Consider the following 19,879-nt stretch of genomic DNA (forward strand, 5'->3'; position numbering starts at 1 on the left):
TCTTGCACCCTACAAAGAATGCATTCATTTAATGGGAAAAGGTTGTTGTACTTCAAAAAACATAAAGACTAGAAGGGGCCCTTGCTTAGAGTGTTTCTACAAATGTGGCCCACTTGAAAAAAGCACTTTCCACTCGTTAAGATGGTTACAAGGAAGAGGAGGATTAGGATGTGTTTCTACAAATGTGGCCCACTTGGGAAAAGCACTTTCCACTTGCTAAGATGGCTATATAGAAGTGGAGGATTAGGATGTCTTGGAAAGCCACACTTTCGAACCTATTGAACATTTATCGTGAAAGTTGCTAGCATATAAATTGCAAGTGAGGGGTTAACTATCCAAAATGCTCCCTCTCTCTCCCCTATTTTCATTGTGCAAGAGAGAGGAAATAACAATTCATTTGTTCCGGGAGAGCTCCAAGGTCAAACCAAGTTGAAAAGCTCTCTCTCTCTCTCTCTCTCTCTCTCAGGTGGGCATTGGGTGATAAATCATTAAAAAGGTGCATATGCCATTTAGCGTTTTTGAGCTTCATGTGCCGGCCTATTTCAGCATGTCTAAGATCCAGCAAAACGGCTATCACATATACATGGAAAGAGAGCTACAAATACATGGATGGCCTTACACAGTTTTGGAATGTTCAGGATATTATGCTACAGTGGAATCAGTGAATTGTTAGTACACATGGCCACAAAACATGCAAGAGTTATGTGCACAGTCTAGGCACGTTAAATAATAGACAGCACAGAAGAAGGCGACTCTGTTACTCTCAAGAGGCATAGAATGGCAATGATAGACTCGGTGGTGACGACGATGAGGTTGTTTGAGATGTCTCTTTGGTTAGCAGGCTGCGCGATAGATTTTGGGCAATATCCTCCACACCCAATGATGTAGTCCTTAAGGAGGAGGATGCAGTCAGCTGCTCTTGCTCTAAAGAATCTCTAAGAGCCTCCTCATTAGCATAGAAGCCTCCCAACAACTGAGGGATGTGGGAGGTGGGGGTGCCGACAGGCAGTGTCCCCTGCAGCATTTGGATCACCCTACTCATCGAAGGCCGTGATGATGGCTGCACTTGCATGCAGCAGAAGGCAACCTTCAAGGCCCTGTCCACCTCCGCCATGTCCAGCTGCTGTTCTGTACTCTGCAGCAGCCTAGCATCCACCACACTCTGCAGTTGCTTCCCCTCAAAACACCGCTGGAAAGCCCACTCGGAGAAGCTTTGCCCTTGCCTGGCCGGCGAATCAATACTCGAGGAGCTGGAATCGAAGCTCTTCCTCCCACTGACAGTCTCTAGCACCACCATACCAAAGCTATAGACATCCAATTTCACAGTGATGGGTAGATTGGACCTCCATTCTGGTGCGAGGTAGCCCCTGGTTCCCCCCACGAGCATGCTCACATGATGATTGTTGTGGGCTCGGTCTCTTGCATTTGCGATCTTAGCCAGGCCAAAATCTGAGACTTTTGCGCAGAAATTCTCGTCCAGCAGGATGTTCTCGGGCTTAATGTCGCAGTGGATGATGCAGTCCCTGCATCCTTGGTGTAGATACCTGATGCCGCGCGCTGTTCCAACTAAGATGTTGAAGCGAGTCGGCCAGTCGAGGTTGCGTCGACTGCCGCCGCCATCATCAAATAGATACCTGCCCCCGGGAGGAAAAGTTAGCAGCTTACTATCTGTCCAAACTTCACAACGTGCAATGGTCCTGGTGTGAATGCAGTACCACATCCCACAAATGCAAGTTAACGGCCTCAGCAATGTGAATAGATAGACTAAGAGGCAACTCCATTGGGCTCTTTTATTTAATTTAAGTAACCAGTCATCTCTATCTATCTCCCCTTTCACCATTTCTTTCTCCCTAAGTTTTGGTATAATAGCACCTAAGCTCGCTTTTCTTTTCTCATAATCAATTGGTTACCCTAGTGGTAAGCCACTTATTTGATTAACCACAATTGATTACCGTAGTAGCAAGCCAACCTTTTCATTAACCTACTGATTCAGGTTCAAATCAATCTTTTTCTGTGCCTATACTAAATCACCATGCAAAATGTAAAGTTTGCACTTAAAGACCTTCAGATTACCATACCTTCGACTTGACTAACTGAGCAGCTTGCATGTACACACACTCTCTCTCTCTCTCTCTCTCTCTCTCTCTCTCTCTCTCACACATTCATGAAGAGGATATAATGGTCTTTCTTTTGTGCAGCGGGGCAGGGGAGGGGGGTTTCATTATGTATTTTAAAGGAGACAAAGTATCACATTTCCAAGTTCAAGGTGAGGGAAGGATCATGGTTCACAGTTTTGGAGTTAGTTTTGCAAAGGGGGGACTCAGCTCTCTTTCTCAAATGGAGGAGGAAGCTGAAGACTTTTTTATAGGGGATTCAAGGGGGAGGGATCTCTCTCTCTCTCTCTCTCTCTCTCTCTCTCTCTCTCTCTCTCTCTCAACAAAGTCCCATTTTCCCTCAATCACAACACAATCCATATTCTCAACCATAGCACAATTCAAAGGCTTGTAACTAGTTTCCAACAATCCACTCAACATAGCCTCTCTCTCTCTCTCTCTCTCTCTCTCTCTCTCTCTCTCTGTGTGTGTGTGTGTGTGTGTGTGTGTGTGTGTGTGTGTGTGTGTGCGCTTCTACTCTAGAAGTTCACTCCAAGAGAGAATGCCTACTTCCGCCTTTGTCTTTCTCCCGTCTTGTACCATGTCTTTAGTACACATCAAAGTTTGCTACACAATTAGCAAGTTGTTGCTTGGAACCCTTTCTCTATCTCTCAAATAAGAATTTCTTCATATGTGCAGGTGTCTTTGGAGAGTTTTTTCAATCTTATCACCTCTCCCAATGGTACAAGGATGGCAACTAGGGGAGAGGTTTAGACTTGAATTCTCGCCTTAAGAATGAGATGTACCCAGTAACTTTCTCAACCATCTTCACAACACCACCCAAGCCAACTTGAGAGCCAAGTTTGTGAGAGAAATGATTATGTCAACAAGTTTACAACTTGGAAGCAAAAAAAAGGGCTTGCAAACATCACTTTCCAAGATATACACATGCTTTACTCAACTAGAGGAGAAGTTGGCTATGGAGGTGACTACAACTAATAAGAATATTAAAAAGTCAAGTATATGATAACAAGGGTGCAAGATAAGGTACAAACAAAAATTAAAATAAGAAAGAAAGAAGATACACAAGGTATAAGAAGCACTATTTCCTCTTTAGTTAATGAAGTTATCTTGCAAAAGAACCTTAGACACAAGTAGGAGGACTTCTTGATGGTTGGCATGAAAAAGCACAAGAGGGACTAGAGAATGAAGATCGCAAAGAATATTTGGAATTATGTAGATTAGAAACCAAACTGAGGCCACTATTGGAAAATCAAGGGTATAATTGGATGACACCATGGCCTATCACGAAACAACAGAATACACATTTTTGTATTGCCATCAGCGTATTTATCATAAACTACAAATTTCTTTGTATCCATGATAAGATTGTGGGTTGGTTTCATTTAAGATGTAGATACCAATTCATGGCATCTTATTTCTTTGGTTGGATGTTAGTGATAGTCAAATCTATGATGTGGAGCTTTAAGTCTCTTCCATAGAGTACTGAAAAGGGACTTATCTATATGGATACTTACATTGTTATCCTATATGCGTGTAACAAATACAATATCAATCCCATTCTTGATGTATTGGATCTATATATCTTGCTATTATGTTTTAGATTGTCTTGTTTAGTCTATCGATCAATCCATTTGTCAAACTCTCGTTGCTTGGCTTATTTACTACATTGTTATCATGTATGCGTGTAACAAATACAATATCAATCCCATTCTTGATGTATTGGATCTACATATCTTGCTATTATGTTTTTGATTGTCTTGGTTAGTCTCTCAATCAATCCATTTGTAAAACTCTCGTTGCTTGCCTCATTAACTACATCAAATCTAATGTAAATTGTTTGACATGTTCTAATAAGATTTTTCCTAAGCCCACATGGTGAAATATTTAATTAAACCACAATATACTTGTTTCCATTGCTTATTTCTAGAAAGGAACCTATGAAATTCCATGCTATTGCCTGAAATGGATGTTGTACCCCAATTGATTGAAACTACCCATGTGATTTGCGTGATGATGATATACGTCCTTGATATTGTGCACAAGATTTCAAATAACATGATTATATGTCTCATCCTTGGCCAATAGTAACTTGATTCGAACATTTGTAAGATTTTCCTTATTCTAGGATATCCAAACAATGCATGACTCTGATGAGAGTCAATGTCTCCAATATGTAAACCATTAGTTCACGAAATATGAAAGTTTGCTTTGAGCCATAATCTTTTTAATCTAAATGTACGTGTGAGATAACGAATTTCTAAGGATTTGGACAATAGGTAAATGTGTTATTTATGCCATAACCATTTGCTCTATTGAATATAGTAGCTCTATATACATCATTATTTAAAGTTGAATATCTTGAATATCCACTATACTTCAACTTAATGCATTAGCTACTATATGTACAATGTTTTATTTTGAAGTTATGATCTTTCCAATGCCCATCTCAATAATCTTCCAAGTGGATGCTGCTTATGAATCAATGTTGCTAATGGATGTTGATAAGTCTCTACTATGATTTCTGGACCATGTAAATAAGAATGTAACTTTGCAAATACACAATATTATTTTATTTTTTTTCGTTCTGGAGTAGTTTTCTTCAACTTTATTTAGTTACATACTAATAAAGCTCATGCCACATGGGCTTTCAACTTTATCCTCGTTTTCTTATAGTGAAATAGTTCCTAGCCATTCTCAATGGGAATGACTTTATAAACATTACATATTGTAAAATGATAATTGGCCAATGGCTAGTCAAATTTTCCAACTGCTCAAAGACCATCTCACATTCATTCCCATTCCTCCATTGGTATTTTTCTCCTTTATAATTAATCTTCTCAATGGGTATGTAAGTATTATTACATTTTGGAATGGACATAAAAGAGTTGGCTATTAACCCTAAGAATCTTTATAGGTGTTTGACTATAATTGGTTATGCATAGTTTTTTATTGCCAAAATTTTATAGCATCCACTTAAATTTCACTAGATGAAATCATGTATTCTAAAATATTGAGACTTGTTGCACCATTCTTGAATTATATTCTAAAAATGCGAGAACCTTGAACCCTATCTGCACTTCTTGAATTGTATTTTAAAGTTGTACTTTTACAACCTGTTCATGATTTCTTTAAGAATCAAAAGATGTTCATTCCATGTGTTTGAATTTATAAAGATGTTAGCTAAATAACTCATTAAGTATTTACTTACAATTAGATCTTGGAAAAATTGTTGCCCATTTGTTAAAATGTGTATATTGGATTTACCAAGCTTAAGGGCATAACCTTAAATTGAAACAAACAATCCTTTGGAATAAGTGGGCTTTGCCAATATCTGAATGCCAAATCGATTTATGTGAACTATCTTGGCTTGTCCATTTCTTGAAAAATCATATAAACTTCAAAGAGGATAAATATTCCTTATTGTAACTTTGTTCAATGGTCTATGGTGCACATAGAAGATATATTGGCCATTGTCCTTAACAAGATCTAGATTTGCCGCCCATGGACTTATGGATGATTTTATGACTCCCTTTGCCAACATAACCTCGACTAATTCATTAATTGTGTATGTGTGTGTGTGATACCAAGAGGCATATTCCACGGTGGATTCTGTGAGACCACGATGGATTCCGTGAGTTTTTTTATTCCACGATGGATTCTGTAAAACTATATTTATTTGTCAGGGCTCATACATACGGTGGATTCCTTGTACGAGAAGTTGACGGGGACGCTTGTCCTTTTTGGGTGTCATGTTAATTTAGTGTACACATGGGTGATTCCATGGTATGTTATTCTATAAAATACATACTTAACTTAATGGACGTTTATGAGTTTAGAGTGCACGCATATTAAATTAAGGTTATGACAAAGTTATGACCTATTTATTTATTTTGTAGCTAAAGACTGCTACGTATTCACTTTTGTCGATTTAATTTTATTATTTTCTAACAATTGTGAATGCTTCAGTTGATGTGTAGAGCAAGCAGTGGTGACATTGGAAAACACTAGGCGATAGCATGTATTCAAATTACTTAGAAGAAATTATCATTTTTTATGGACACTCGCCTTATCATTAAAGACGTGGCGCTAATATTTATTTAAGCACGTTTATTTATTAAAGCGCTTGACAAATATTTATCATTTTGTATATGCATGGACGCACGGTTTAAACATTTCATTATCAGACATTGTATTTGGGCACAGTCCGACTTTTGGGATGCCTAACCACTTTATTTTTTATTTGAACAAAAGCAAACACAAAAGCCAAAGCATGCTAATTGTAAAATTGGGCTATTTTTTAGTTTTGAGATGAATAAATTCATAAATACATACCTTGTGAAGCGCTCACACAAGGCATGGGGGAAGATTGTACCCAATTTGTCTCTTTTCTTCATGTTGTGTAAATCTTCATTCTTGTATTATGAGCTTTAGTAGAGTTATTTTGTTCTTGGGGACCTTCCGACACTCGCTATGTATGTACCCAGCATCCGATTTGCGCACCAGTGGCATTAGAGCGAAGCTGCGATCAAGGGCTTCCAATCGCTTACCATATCGTGCGAAGAGGAAGCTCCTGGAACAAACGGGCTCTATAGGTAAAATCATCAATACCAGTGTGTTCTTGACGGTGAAGAACCCCCTACTGTGATGCTGGATCACGAAGGACCACTCTCTCTCGACGGAGGACCACTCGGGAAGCTCCTTCATAAAGACATTTTTTTTTCTCAAAAACAGATAAGCAACTTTCAATTAGTTTGATTATAAAGCTTAATAAGCTTTATTTAAAAAGCTTAAGCTCAAAATTTCATCGTGAGCGCGATGGTAGTATGCACTAAACGACATCGACGTCAACCAGAACGTGCCGCCGTCCTGTCACGTTTATTTTCAAAAAGTCAAGCTTTTTAAAAGGTTTTAAGCTTTCTAAAGCTTCAAAAATTTCCAACTTAAAGTTTTCCATAGCAACTGTTCACATTAAACCAACTCCGAACCTGCTCTACAACTTCAGCAAGCCTCTGTTCGTACCTACACCCTGACAGAGAGCTTCCAGCAAGCAAACTGACACGCACAGTCTATTTTATGTTTGAAAGAATATCGACATCAATTATCATAACCACAAAGAAGGAAGGTTGCAAAAAGCCTCTCTTTTTTTTTTAAGCAAGCCTTCTAATCCCAAACTTGAGCTACGCTCATCTCTCTAACAAGATTTTGAGTGTGTGAGGTTGTTTGAGATTTTGCAAGATGTCTAATCAAACCATGGAAGATTTTATGGTCGAAGGTGATTTACGAGAACCAAGGATGAAGCAAAAATTGAATCTAATTATGATGCAACTTCAAGAGGAACGAAAAGCACGTCAAACTTTGCAAGCTCAACTAGCTACTCTTCAACGATCCGCTATCGATCAAGATGACCCACAATCCAAAGATGTTATACAACATACGATCGATGCGACACTCAAACACAATCTATCAAGAAAGAAGCCAAGATAAGTAAAAGAAATTTTCAAATTCCGTACTTTTAACGAGCAACGTGATGAAAAAACTGTTCTCGCTTTTATCAGTCAGTTTCATGATTATTTCCATAAAAAATAATATGCCAAAAAAGACAAACTCAAATGTATCACTAACCCTTTAGTAGACAGAGCATCGTTAAAAATTGAAGCTAAGAAAAATCAAATACATCTTAGACACATAATTTCTTTCATAATTTAGAGATTGTTTTACTGCTAATTTACTATCTAGTTTATCATAAGCTGATTGAAATAAATTAGTTGCTAATAACTAGATTCCAATTGATTCATTGTCTTATTCTGATGGATTTATATTTTTTAATAAAAGATTGTATGAAATTGTTCCATTTAAATCATTTATGTTGCACGAAATTCATTGTTCTCCATATCAAGACAATAGAGGTATTATTTCTGCTTTACATACATTGGTTGAAGATTTTTATTGGCCACATATGAAATCTGATGTTTTTAACTTTCTATCTGAGTGTTTAATTTGTCAAAGAGTCAAGCGACACCATGGTAAGCAATATGGTTTATTAATGCCTTTACCAATTCTTGAACGACTATGATAACATATTTCAATGGATTTTATAACTGGTTTTCCTAACATCCAAGCTAATCATGATATGATTTGGACTATTGTAGGTTGATTTAGTAAGCAAACATATTTCCTTCCATGCAAGAAAATATTAACTGTATCTCAAGCTGTACAATTGTTTTTAAAGACTATTTTCACTAACCATGGTTTGCCAAAAGTTATTATTTTATATCGTGATTCTAGATTCTGTAATAATTTTTGAACTACTTTGTTTACTAATTTAGGTACGAAGATTGATTTCTCATCGATATTTCATCCTAAAACAAATGGATAAATAAAAGCTACTAGCAGTTCAACTTTAGATCTTTTACGTATATACACAATTTCAAAACCATAAACATGGAATACACACTTACATTTACTTCAATTTGCATATAATAATACACCACCTACAACGACACATAAAGCATCTTTTAAAATCATTTATGAACATAGATTACCTACACATGTTACATCATTGTCAAACAAAGTTAAAGCTGTTGATGATATTACCAATATACATGCTACTATTTTTGCTGAAGTCAAAGACATGATTGCGAAAGCCCAGCAATCATATACAAAACAAGCTAACAAGATAAGCAAAGCCATGAGTTTCAATTTTGATGAATATATTTTTGATTATGCATTGAAAGCAAAGATTACAAAGTCTTAAGAGACACCCTATTATCAAGTTAGTCCCTAGATTTTATAAACCTTTCAAAATCATTCACAAGATTAATGACAATGCATTCAAATTAAAACTACCCCCACATTGAAAAATTCATAATACTTTTCATATCAGTTTGTTACGATCTTTTAGAGGCCAATTACATGTTCACCCTGTCTATGAAAACCCTCCTTTGTTAGAAAAAGAAACTGAAATCCTTGAACCTGAAACTATTCTCGATACTGACTTTATAACCACTAAAACAAGCCATAAATATTCTAGATATTTAGTTAAGTTTAAAAATCATCCTGTTGAAGAAGTCCAATGGATGCACGCCCGCGACCTAAGTGATTACTCCTCACTACTCACTCCACATTGAGCTAATAGCAATTGAGAACAATTGCTATCCCACCCTAGGGATATGATGTCAAGAGGCATATTTCACGATGGATTCCATGACACCACAATGGATTCTGTGAGTTTTTTTATTCTACTATGGATTCGTAAAATTATATTTATTTGCTGAGACTAGCACACAAGGTGGATTCCTTGTGCGAGAAGTTGACAGGGACGCTTGTCCTTTTCGAGCATCATGTGAATTTAATGTGCAAGTGGGTGATTTCATGGCAGGTGATTTCGCAAAATACATATTTAACTTAGTGGACGTTTATGAGTTTAGAGTGCACTCGTATTAAATTAAGGTTATGACAAAGTTTCAACCTAATTATTTATTTTAACATTGACGTCTACATGACGCTAATATTTATTTAGACGCATTTATTTATTAAATAGCTCGATAAATATTTATTATTTTGTATACGCATGGACGTATGGTTTAAATATTTTGTTATTAAACATTGCATTTAAACACATTCCAACTTTTGGAATACCCAACTGCTTTATTTTTTATTTAGACAAAAGGAAACACAAAAGCAAAAGCATAATAATTGTAAAATTGAGCTATTTTTAGCTGAGATAAATAAATTTATAAATACATGCCTTATAAAATGCTCACACAAGGCATGGAAAGAGATTGTATCCAATTTATCTCTTTTCTTCATGTCTTACAAATCTTCATTCTTGATATATAAGTTTTTTTGTTCTTGGGGACCTTCCGACGCTCGCTATGTACGTATCCAGCATCCGATTTGTGCACCACTGTGTGTGTATGTGCATGTGTGTATCCTCACATTGAATTTTATTAGTGGTATTGGGTAGGTTGGTATTTAATGGCATATTAAAGCATTAACTATTATTTGTTTTAGTATCCCAAACTTTGAGACAAAAAACTAAGTAGAAGATATTATACTTCAAAGATGGGATATGTGTAATAAGAATCATTGCTATATATTTGAATGATAATATCATTCTATTGAGGGATGCAAGGTCATCCCATAAATCCTCAATCTTCTTAATATGATCCTTCATAGAATGAGAGTCATCAACCAATAACATTTAGAGTTTTTTATTTGGAGTCTATGATAATGCCATGGACAAATGTTTTGATTTGATAGAGATAAGACACCTTTATGCAAACCTCTGTTGTAATTTAGATTCTTTGAATATAAACAAGCACTCAGTTTTCAAGGCTCATTAAGAGAACTATTTAAACTTGAGAGTTGAGCCGATCCCAAAGAGCCACCTAGTCAATAGTAGATGTAATATAAGGATCCTCCATCACTAGATAGGATATCAAGGTAGTAACAAAAGCCACCTGGTCAATAGTAGAAGTAATGCAAGGATCCTCCACCACTTGATGGGATACCAAGGAAGTAACAAAAGTCAATAGATCAAAGGCATCCACTTTGCACTTCACTTTGCAAGACCAAAGGGAGTAGTTAGTGATATCTATGAAATCCTTCTCACGCAGCATCCGAAGAATAGATACATGCACTAATGATGTCAAAATGGCCATGCAAGGTCTTTCAATATGAGCCCTATTAGAAACATATAGGGAAGCTAATGCTAAACAAGGTTAATCTGTTCTTCTAAACTTATCAGAGTGGTAATCTCTAGATAATTGATGGTCTAATCTTTGGTCTTCTTCATGATGATCTTCACAATATTGACCATTGTGACATTTTAATTGATGAAAATGTTACAACATCTTCAAAAGATTAGTCAATGCTCTTATCGATGTTATCAAACCTATCGAACCAAAAAGTCATCTTCCTTCACAATATCCACAAAACACACAAGAAAACTATTGAACCAAAAATCCATCTCCCTTATCGAACTTATTGAACCGAAATTTCATCTTTCTTGAAAATATTTGCAAAACACATAAGAAAACTATTGCATTTTGATGCTAGGCTATCCAAATGGAGAAAAATTTCAACCACACTATTGCAAAACAAGGTATAGATGTTTTGCACACGTCAAAGAAACCCAGAGTAGTGCAAGCAATTATGCATCTAATGGAGTCAAGATAGTAAGATATGGTTGTTAACAATGGATAGTTGTCACTCTCTCTTGAGTGGCTAGTCTTCACAATAAATTCATACTAAATAGCAAATCGAGTGTGGTCTCCTCTCTGTAGAATATCCAAGTCCTCTCTTTTGGCGATGATATCATGTGAGAGTGCATAACGAAAAAAAAAACACAAATACAAAGAGATAAGGAAAGAGATGACTGATATAAACTCAGAGAATAGAAATGGAATGCTAAATACAAATAGGGATCGATTGGTTCTGGCAAGCAATCCAAAGCATCAATGAGGACACCACATCACGCTACTGATGAAGAATACACAAGATGGCAAATTGTGTTGAACCTACAAAAGCTAAATGACAAGGAGGATTGGGCTTCTTTAAACAGATAAGCCACCCCAAATCTAATTGACCAACTATAAGTACCAACATTTGTGCTAGTCACCATCATAAAATAACCAAAAATTATATTGCCAATCTCCATAATGAATGCACGACCTAGGGTGCATAAAAACAATATGCACAACATGAAATAACAAGCTACTAATGTGAGCATACAACAAAGCAATCTAAAATTGAAATGCAAGGGTGTTACCTCCTTTAAGACACATGAAATGGCAAACAAGTAAAATGTCAAAGCTCCTAATGTCCTCCACTAACTCAGATAGAGGCTCATAGGTGGGAGATGACAATGCATGGTACAAGTGTCTACTAACAAGGATAATACCCTTAGGTTTAATGATGAAGTATGGCGCCGTTGTTGGTGCTTCAAGAACTCCAAGAGGGTATGATTTGTTACATTCATCTTGTGTAATATAGAAATGGCAATCATCATTTATTTCCATTGAATTAAGTTGTGGCTGCATGTACATTCGTTTATCTTCTGTAGGTAATCACGGACTAAGGGGGTTGAGAGGAGACATCCTTAAATCTCCACCAAGATTTGTAGAGAGTATGAAGTATGCAGATGGGATGTAGGTGGAGGAGACACATGACTACTACTGGTAATAATGCATGTCTTGTAGAGCTAGTGCTAGCAAAGTGAGGTCTCTCGAAAGAGCACACCTTCCCGCCTCGTCTACAACACTATTATGACTGCCTTAGCTAACGAGTAGATATTATTAGCAAAGCTAGAGACCGAAGACATTCCCTTCAACCATGGCATCCTTGGAGCTAATATAGCATAGGAGTTGAACTCCATGTAAACATCATCAAGAGAAAATGAAAGCTAACACGCAATGTAGATTGATGATGTAGACTCGACAACTATTTGTAACAGAGCTATTTGATAGGGTTCAACCTTGAACTCCATGTGTATGCATACACACATGCACACACACGTGTGTGTGTGCGTAAACAATGTTTGAGTGATACATTTGTGGATTTGCCACCACAATGAGATACGTATATGTAAATGTGCTAAAAGCCCTTCATGAACCCTATGAGGATGCATGTTTGAAAGTGGGTGCAAACGTGGATGCAACGCCTTTAGACACCAAAAGGATAAATTTTGTAAAAATGTGAAACAATAAACCTATACTTTTTCTAAATAGCTACCCGTGCAAACAATGCACCCTTCTCCATCACTTTGTAAAGTAGGTAAGATAGACTAGACCTAGGGAGGAGGGAATTTACCACTTTAGCAAGTATACATTAGCAAATATGTAATATAAGTCATTTTATGCATAATCAATCTCAAGCATGTTTCACATACACCTATACAACTTTTCCATATGCAACCATATGTTGATGTGTACAACCCAAGGTATGCAAAAATTTGCCCACACCAAGGAAATTTTGGCTAACATTTTTATGCCACCCAATATAATATTATACGCTTTTTTGCAATCACAAAGACTTGAACCCTTCAACCTACATAACGTATGCCAATGTTAGCCCCATGAGGCTAATCAACTTTTTTGTGATAAGAGTGATATAAAAATATAAGATTGGCTTGTCTAGATGGTATGTAGAATACACCTTGTCCCAATTTAGTGATAGTTCTACAAAAAAAAATACAACTTCTTTAACTAGTTAAATTAAGATTCAAATTTTTTCATAATATATATAAGCTTAATGTGAGATAACAATTGAACCATATATATTTTTATATATTTTGGATTTTGTAAATCTTAAAACAACGCATCCTTGACTTGGCCCCTCATTAGAGCCCAGTCGCACCTAGAGTTAGTGAAGGGATGAGAGCACTACTCCCCCCCACTAGCCCAATGGTCACACTCTTCAAGCCAAGGGCAACAAGGTTATCCTCACCCTAGCCTTCCCCTGCTAGTACCCCCTTAAAACAAGGTGCTAGCTCAATGCTAGTTAGGGGGAAAGCACTCCTTGAAATATGATTGGTTCATACAAATTAACTTTTGCCAACTTTAAGTGCAAAGCCGATAGGATTTTAGTTTTTTTTCGGTTTTCCTATTTAAAATCAGATCCACCTGGAGGGTGCAACTGCAAAGGGAGTGAGAAATACATGTATCCCTCTTGCCCCTATTATCACTAGGGCAACTTGGGCTCTTATCACTCTATTGCATCCCTCTTGCCCCTACTATCACTAGGGCGACTTGGGCTCTTATCACTCTATTGCAACCCTTCATTGCTAACTAGGACTACAGTACAAAAATATCAAAATGTCCTAAAGTCTTTTTTCAGCTCAATACGATATACATATATATACATATAGTTTGACCATTATTAAAGGCTCATTTAATTCGCTTGGGGAAAAAATTTTATGAGGGAGAACTATTAGACGCAACTACTCGATCAGGTGGCCTAATAATAAATACAAATAAGATAATAAACATGAATCTGAAGGGAAAAGCAAGCCAAAAGAGGGGGACAGAAAAAAAACAAAGAGGAAGCTGAAATAATTTGACAGTGGCAAGAGCAGGGAGATGTATAGTAAGTACCTGTCTAAGGATCCATTGGGCATATACTCGTGCACCAGCAGCCTGTGTTTGGGCTCTGCACAGAATCCGAAGAGGCGCACCAGATTCACATGATGCGTGCTGCCGATTATCGCAACCCCCGTCCGGAACTGCTTCTCCCCTGACTGCTCTTCTGCACTTCTCAACCGTTTTACAGCCACCTCTGTTGTTGTTGGCCTCGTGGGCAGCGAGCCCTTATACACCGCCCCAAACCCACCTTCCCCGAGCTTCTCCCTGAAGTTCTGCGTGGCAGATCGCAGCTCCTTGTATGTGAATTGGACCGGTGCACCACACGCATCCTCGAAGAGAGGATACGCGGAAGAGCAACGTCCAAATATAGGATTCTTGCGGCAATAACAGAACCACAGCCCTGCTTGAGCCAGCAGCACAATTCCTAGGGTTGCAACAGCCGAGACGATGATGACAAGGAGTATAGTGAATTTAGACGAGGTAGAGGCTGAAGAAGGAGGGGCAACTGCAGAGGAAGTTGGAGGAACGGTACCACAGAACTTAAAGAATGAATTGCTAGGAATGCTTGGCCCTTGATAGCCGCTGAAAGACGTGCCACCAATGCTCAGGAAGCATAGCTTTGATCCATCATTATAGGAGGTCGCTGCCACACAGGGAGGATTCTGAAGGCATGTAGTGTTGCAGTTTGTCTCACCATTGTTAAGCATGACACCATCCAAGCTGAAGAGCAGTGTGTGATCAAACTGCACCATCACCATACCGGTAGTGCAATTGCTTCCTGCTGCCCCTGGGACGCTTGCCTTACATCCCCTCCTTGGGTTGCTTGGGTCTACAAATGTATAGCCAGCTTGCTCCACACAGATACAGCCAGGCCCGCCGCTGTTGTAAGTGCACAAGCCCCTGTCGCCACAATAACCATAAACCTCACACTGGTCCAAGGCTACCCACCCGATGCTCCAATCTGTGCCTCCTGTAAACCAGCTGTAGATGCGAAGGTTCCCATCCGCATCTAAGGTTAATCGTCTGACACTCGGAACCGGTCAATCGTTGAAATCATTGGAGGCCCATGACTTGACATCTGCACCTCGTCCATCAATGACAGAAAAAATGCCATCAGTCTTCAATACTGCATATGGAGCTGCAGACCCAGCTGCAGAGTTTTCGGAGGTATGGCTCGACCAATAGGAAATGGAGCTGCTGCTCCCATTCCTCCAAACAATGGAGAAGTTCCCATTCGCATCCATGGTGGCTACATACGGGCCGTTCTGCAGCGACTGACCCGCTTTCAAGGGCTGGTTGGGGACGAGTGTGTGGGTTGGGCTGTCGAAGCTCTGCCAGACGATGGCTCCGCTCTCGCCGTAAAGGACGAAATTCCCATCCTCTCTCATCTCAGCGCCTGTCACATTCCGATGCGCGGTCGAGCTGCTCCAAACCAGAGCCGCAGAAGAAGAAGCATGTGCATGAGATAGGAGCACAAGGTTCCCGTCTGATGTGAGCTCAAAAGACGCACCTGCGCCCTGCACCTGCACATGATCGCCCCCTGCTGTCCACGCCGCTGTTTGCTTGGATACAAGCCCATACAGGACCCCCACAGAGTAGGTTGAGGGGGAGGAATTAGACTCCACTGTTACTGGGTAGAAGGTCAGCAGGAACGTCCCTTTGGATGAAGCCCAGCCTGTGGTAAGTGTGGGGGTGAGCTTCGAGCCAAGGGGGATGATGTTGGCAGCCTGTCCAATCTCTTCTCCACATGATAATCCCAAAAGCACCAGAAAGCAGATATGCAGACTACAGATAAGCGAGAGAGAGACCCGGAGCATCTGTCTCTCTAGACCAGCGTTCCCTCACCCGCGTTGCAGGGACTAAACAAGACTAATGGATGTTTAAGCCCTGCTTCATGGTCAAATCAACGCAAGAGTAGTTGGCGACTTGGCAATTTGCGCAGCAGTATGTAGATTGCCTGCACAATAAACAATGAAAAAAAAGATCTGTTATAGAGAGACGGATACAGCATACTTGCTCCTCTCTCTCTCTCTCTCTCTCTCTTTAATGCACTTTAAGATTTACGTGCACCTTCGATTCCATAGTACACACGCATCACCCCCTCCCCCCGCCAGAAACAAAAGCATCTGGAAGCAGAGACCTCCCTCTCGAGTCTCATGGTCAGTCTCACACTGTACATATAATACACTCGCATATGAAAAATAGAAAGTGGTTGTAAATACATATAGAACATGTGAAAATAGAAAGTATTTGTTGATAATGTGGTTAAATTATATTGAGTGCTTTGTGCATAGATTTTCTCATATCTTTAAGTGGTTGTACATACATATAGAACATGTGAAAATAGAAAGTATTTGTTGATAATGTGGTTAAATTATATTGGGTGCTTTGTGCATAGATTTTCTCATATCTTTGTAGCAATCTATATCTATCTATACTACTTTATAATTGAAGGATCTCCCAAGCCTGAATCCGAGCCTACATGGCTGACATGGAATGCTTTCCAACCTCTGGAAGTTTATTATGTTTTTTTTAATTTATTGAGGAGTTTTGAAAAGTAATTAACTCTCAAAAAGGAAACTTACTTGTAGGTTCAATAGAGACTCTCAAGTCTCTCTCTCAAAATAGGTCATGATTAAGATATCTATATTGCATTATAATTGAAGGATCTCCCAAGCTTGAATCTAAGCTTACATGGCACCTACATAATATTCCTAAACCTTTAGAGGTTTATTAAGATTTTTTAACATTTTATATATGAGTTTTGAAAAGAAATTAACTCTCAAAAAGGAAATTTACTAGCACGTTCAATCAACAGGCTCTCAAGTCTCTCTCTCAAAATAGTAGGGCATGAATGAGATATGGTTATAGTGCATACTCTCTCTCTCTCTAGTGGCACGTGGTCATGTCGCTACATGCACAGCGTGTCAAAAACTCTAGAGTGTAGCTTCCTTATAGATCTAGAGAGCCAATGCCACTTTAGGCATTAGTGTTAGTGTCCATGGTTCAAAATTATTAGATTTTTGGACAAGTTTTAGCCAATTTTTTATATTTTAGATATTATCTTGTAAAAATCCATAAAACTATAGACAACTTCTAGATTAGGATAACATGTAAAAGAAAGCATGTAGCTTTCAGCTACTTTGAGAGGATTTTATGTTTTTTAAAAAAAGATTAGCGAAATCGTGCGACGCGCGATCGTTGTTTTCAGCACTGAACAACACTTTGAAGTGGGAGATGAAGAAGGAGCGATTTGGCAGAATTTTGGTCAGTTGTGCTGGTAATTTACCTCCTTTCGAAGCCAATGGAAGCATCAGATTGGCGATCTGAGCAGCATAGAGGAAGGTATTATTTTATACACGTTTTTGTCTGTTAGAGTTTTATCTTTTCATAATGCAAAAATAAGCTCACAAGCTTCATCTCTGTTAGTATTCGTTTACATATTCTATTTCTTCTTGTGAGTATTCTTCTATGTCTTCTATTTCTTCGAACCCCTTCTCTTCCATCTACTCCTCTCCCTGAATCTCCCTTTACCCTGTTGTCTCTTACCCCCGTGGTATACTTTCGACACCAAACACTCCGACACTGTGTTAGGGGAAGTTTATACTATCATCAGATGTGAATTCCAGATAATATTTGGGCTAATTTGGGACTGATATCTTTAGCCATATTCAAAAAATTAGCTACAGTAGTGTTCTTTTAATTCATTTCTTACTCTACAGAAGACATCTTGTCAAAATATGCAAGTATTATGTGCCCCTATGACAATGCAATATTTGTAGATCATTCATAGATGCTTTGAGTTGAATTAAGAGGAGCTTTTTCTCTTATTTCTTGGCTATGGTAACTTATCTTTATCAGGAACTCAATTTGAAGCTCTCTTGAAGCAAGTCTCTTTGCCCTACAAGCCTTGTAATTGACTCATAAGCTTTTGTCCCTAACAATCTACATCGAATGTAATCATGCAAAGTTGATTAATGCTATGACATCATGTTTGAATGATGGGATACATAGTAGTTTATGATACATGACAGCATATTGTACTTGATTTTATAATTTGTGATTACTTTTACAATCAAGAAAACAATCTTAATTTGAGTTAGAACTTATGAGATAATACTCTTGTGATCTTTGCTAAGAACATGCAGCTGGAAGTTCTATTAACATCTTCAAAAACTTGGCTTGAAACCTTCAATCCTTCTCTTATCTCTAGCATCCCCGGAGTCTAAGCTCTTGAATCCCCATACATTATTCTCTCTCAAACCCCTGTGATTGACTGTGAAGTATCTCTTAAACCTTTAAACATTCACTGTAATCTACTTATCTCTTGAAGACACATCTCCATCTATCTTGTCTAGTTTTCTTACCAAACCCCTGTGGTGACCTTCAACCTTGTATGCTGCAACAACGCTACAAAGGTATTTGGAAAAATTCAATGGCTTTTCTTTCTATTTCACTTCTCTCCAAGAATTGGACTTCTTGAGCAGCTCTCTGCTAATCTTCCTCTGTGTGTGTGTGTGTGCACGCACATGCGTGCGTGCGTGTATACGCATGCATGTACGCATGTAAGCTGTGTCAAATGATGTGCATTGAATGCATGCATGTGCCACTCTAGCGCTCTCTTTCCTTTTCTCCTCCACAACTCAAAGCTTTCACACAAACAAATCCTTAGTATAGATTATAAAAGACATGGATTCAATAAAGTTATATCTAAGTCTTCTCTCTCTCTCTCTCTCTCTCTCTCTCTCTCTCTCTCTCTCTCTCTCTCTCTCTCTCTCTCTCTCTAGCCCCTTGCTTATCTAGAGCGTCTTGTTACCAGCCTAGAGACATAGACGAGGCCTTGCATAGAGAAATGAGTCTCATGACCTAGGTGGGCAAGGGAGTGAGTGGCATTAGCAAAGTGGTAGCAGATGGCATTAGTAGACGAGCAAGGTAGTCACCAAGGGTTCAATGGGAGAATGATCTTTTGGTTAGAGTGGTGCTCAAATCGGATGATGTACGCTCGCGTAGTGAATGCCAGAAGGTCCCCAAGAACAATGGAACTCTACTTTTTGCACAAATTACAAGGTAAAAAGCATGAACGACAAGAGCAAGAGACCAATTGGGTGCAATCTCCCCCCATGCCTTGTGTGAGCGCTCCACAAAGCATGTATTTTATGTATTATTCATCTTCAAGCTCAAATAATAGCCCAAATTACAAAATAGCAAGCTTTTAGCTTTTGAGTTGCTTTAACACAAAAATAGGAATAAAGCTAATGGACGGTGCCCAAAGAGTCTGGCACGCCTAATACAATGTCCAAATAGAAATAACATAATCGTGCGCCCATGCGCATACAAAATAATAATAAATATCCGACACCTCAATAAATAGGTGTGACAAAATATAGGCACCATGCCTAAGGTATACGCCCATCAAAATATAATCAATAAATCGAATACTCGCTATCCTCCAATTCTTTTCTCCGCCACTGCTGCTATCTCTACACATCAACTGAAGCATTCACAATCGTTAGTAAAATGATACAATTAAACCGACAAAAGTGAATACCTAGCAGTCTTTAGCTACATAAATAAATCAACAGGTTAGAAATAAATCCTAACCTTAATTTATTACGAGTGCGCACTCTAAACTCATAAACGTTTATTAATTTAATATGCATTTTGCGAAATCACCCGCTA

General features: G+C 38.4%; 2 protein-coding genes across 2 annotated transcripts; both read right to left on the reverse strand.

The window, feature by feature from the left end:
• Positions 1-186: 186 nt before the first annotated feature.
• On the reverse strand, positions 187-15,240 carry LOC148010329 (G-type lectin S-receptor-like serine/threonine-protein kinase At1g34300; the record flags this gene model as incomplete). The annotated part of the gene is made up of 2 exons (XM_087671134.1): positions 187-1,634; positions 14,213-15,240. Coding segments are annotated over 2 exons (1,899 nt in total), but the record flags the coding sequence as incomplete, so codon positions are not given.
• On the reverse strand, positions 15,232-16,374 carry LOC148010330 (G-type lectin S-receptor-like serine/threonine-protein kinase SD3-1). The gene is made up of 2 exons (XM_087671135.1): positions 16,271-16,374; positions 15,232-16,157 (listed from the first exon to the last, which is right to left on the reverse strand). Exon 2 carries the CDS (start codon positions 16,015-16,017, stop codon positions 15,241-15,243), a length of 777 nt encoding a protein of 258 aa, XP_087527261.1. The 5' UTR covers positions 16,018-16,157; positions 16,271-16,374; the 3' UTR covers positions 15,232-15,240.
• Between the last annotated feature and the right edge of the window lie 3,505 nt (positions 16,375-19,879).

The sequence above is a fragment of the Lygodium microphyllum genome, chromosome 29, assembly GCF_053477565.2.
Source record: "Lygodium microphyllum isolate KBCC chromosome 29, Lygodium_microphyllum_v1.1.10, whole genome shotgun sequence".
Lineage (NCBI taxonomy): Eukaryota > Viridiplantae > Streptophyta > Polypodiopsida > Schizaeales > Lygodiaceae > Lygodium > Lygodium microphyllum.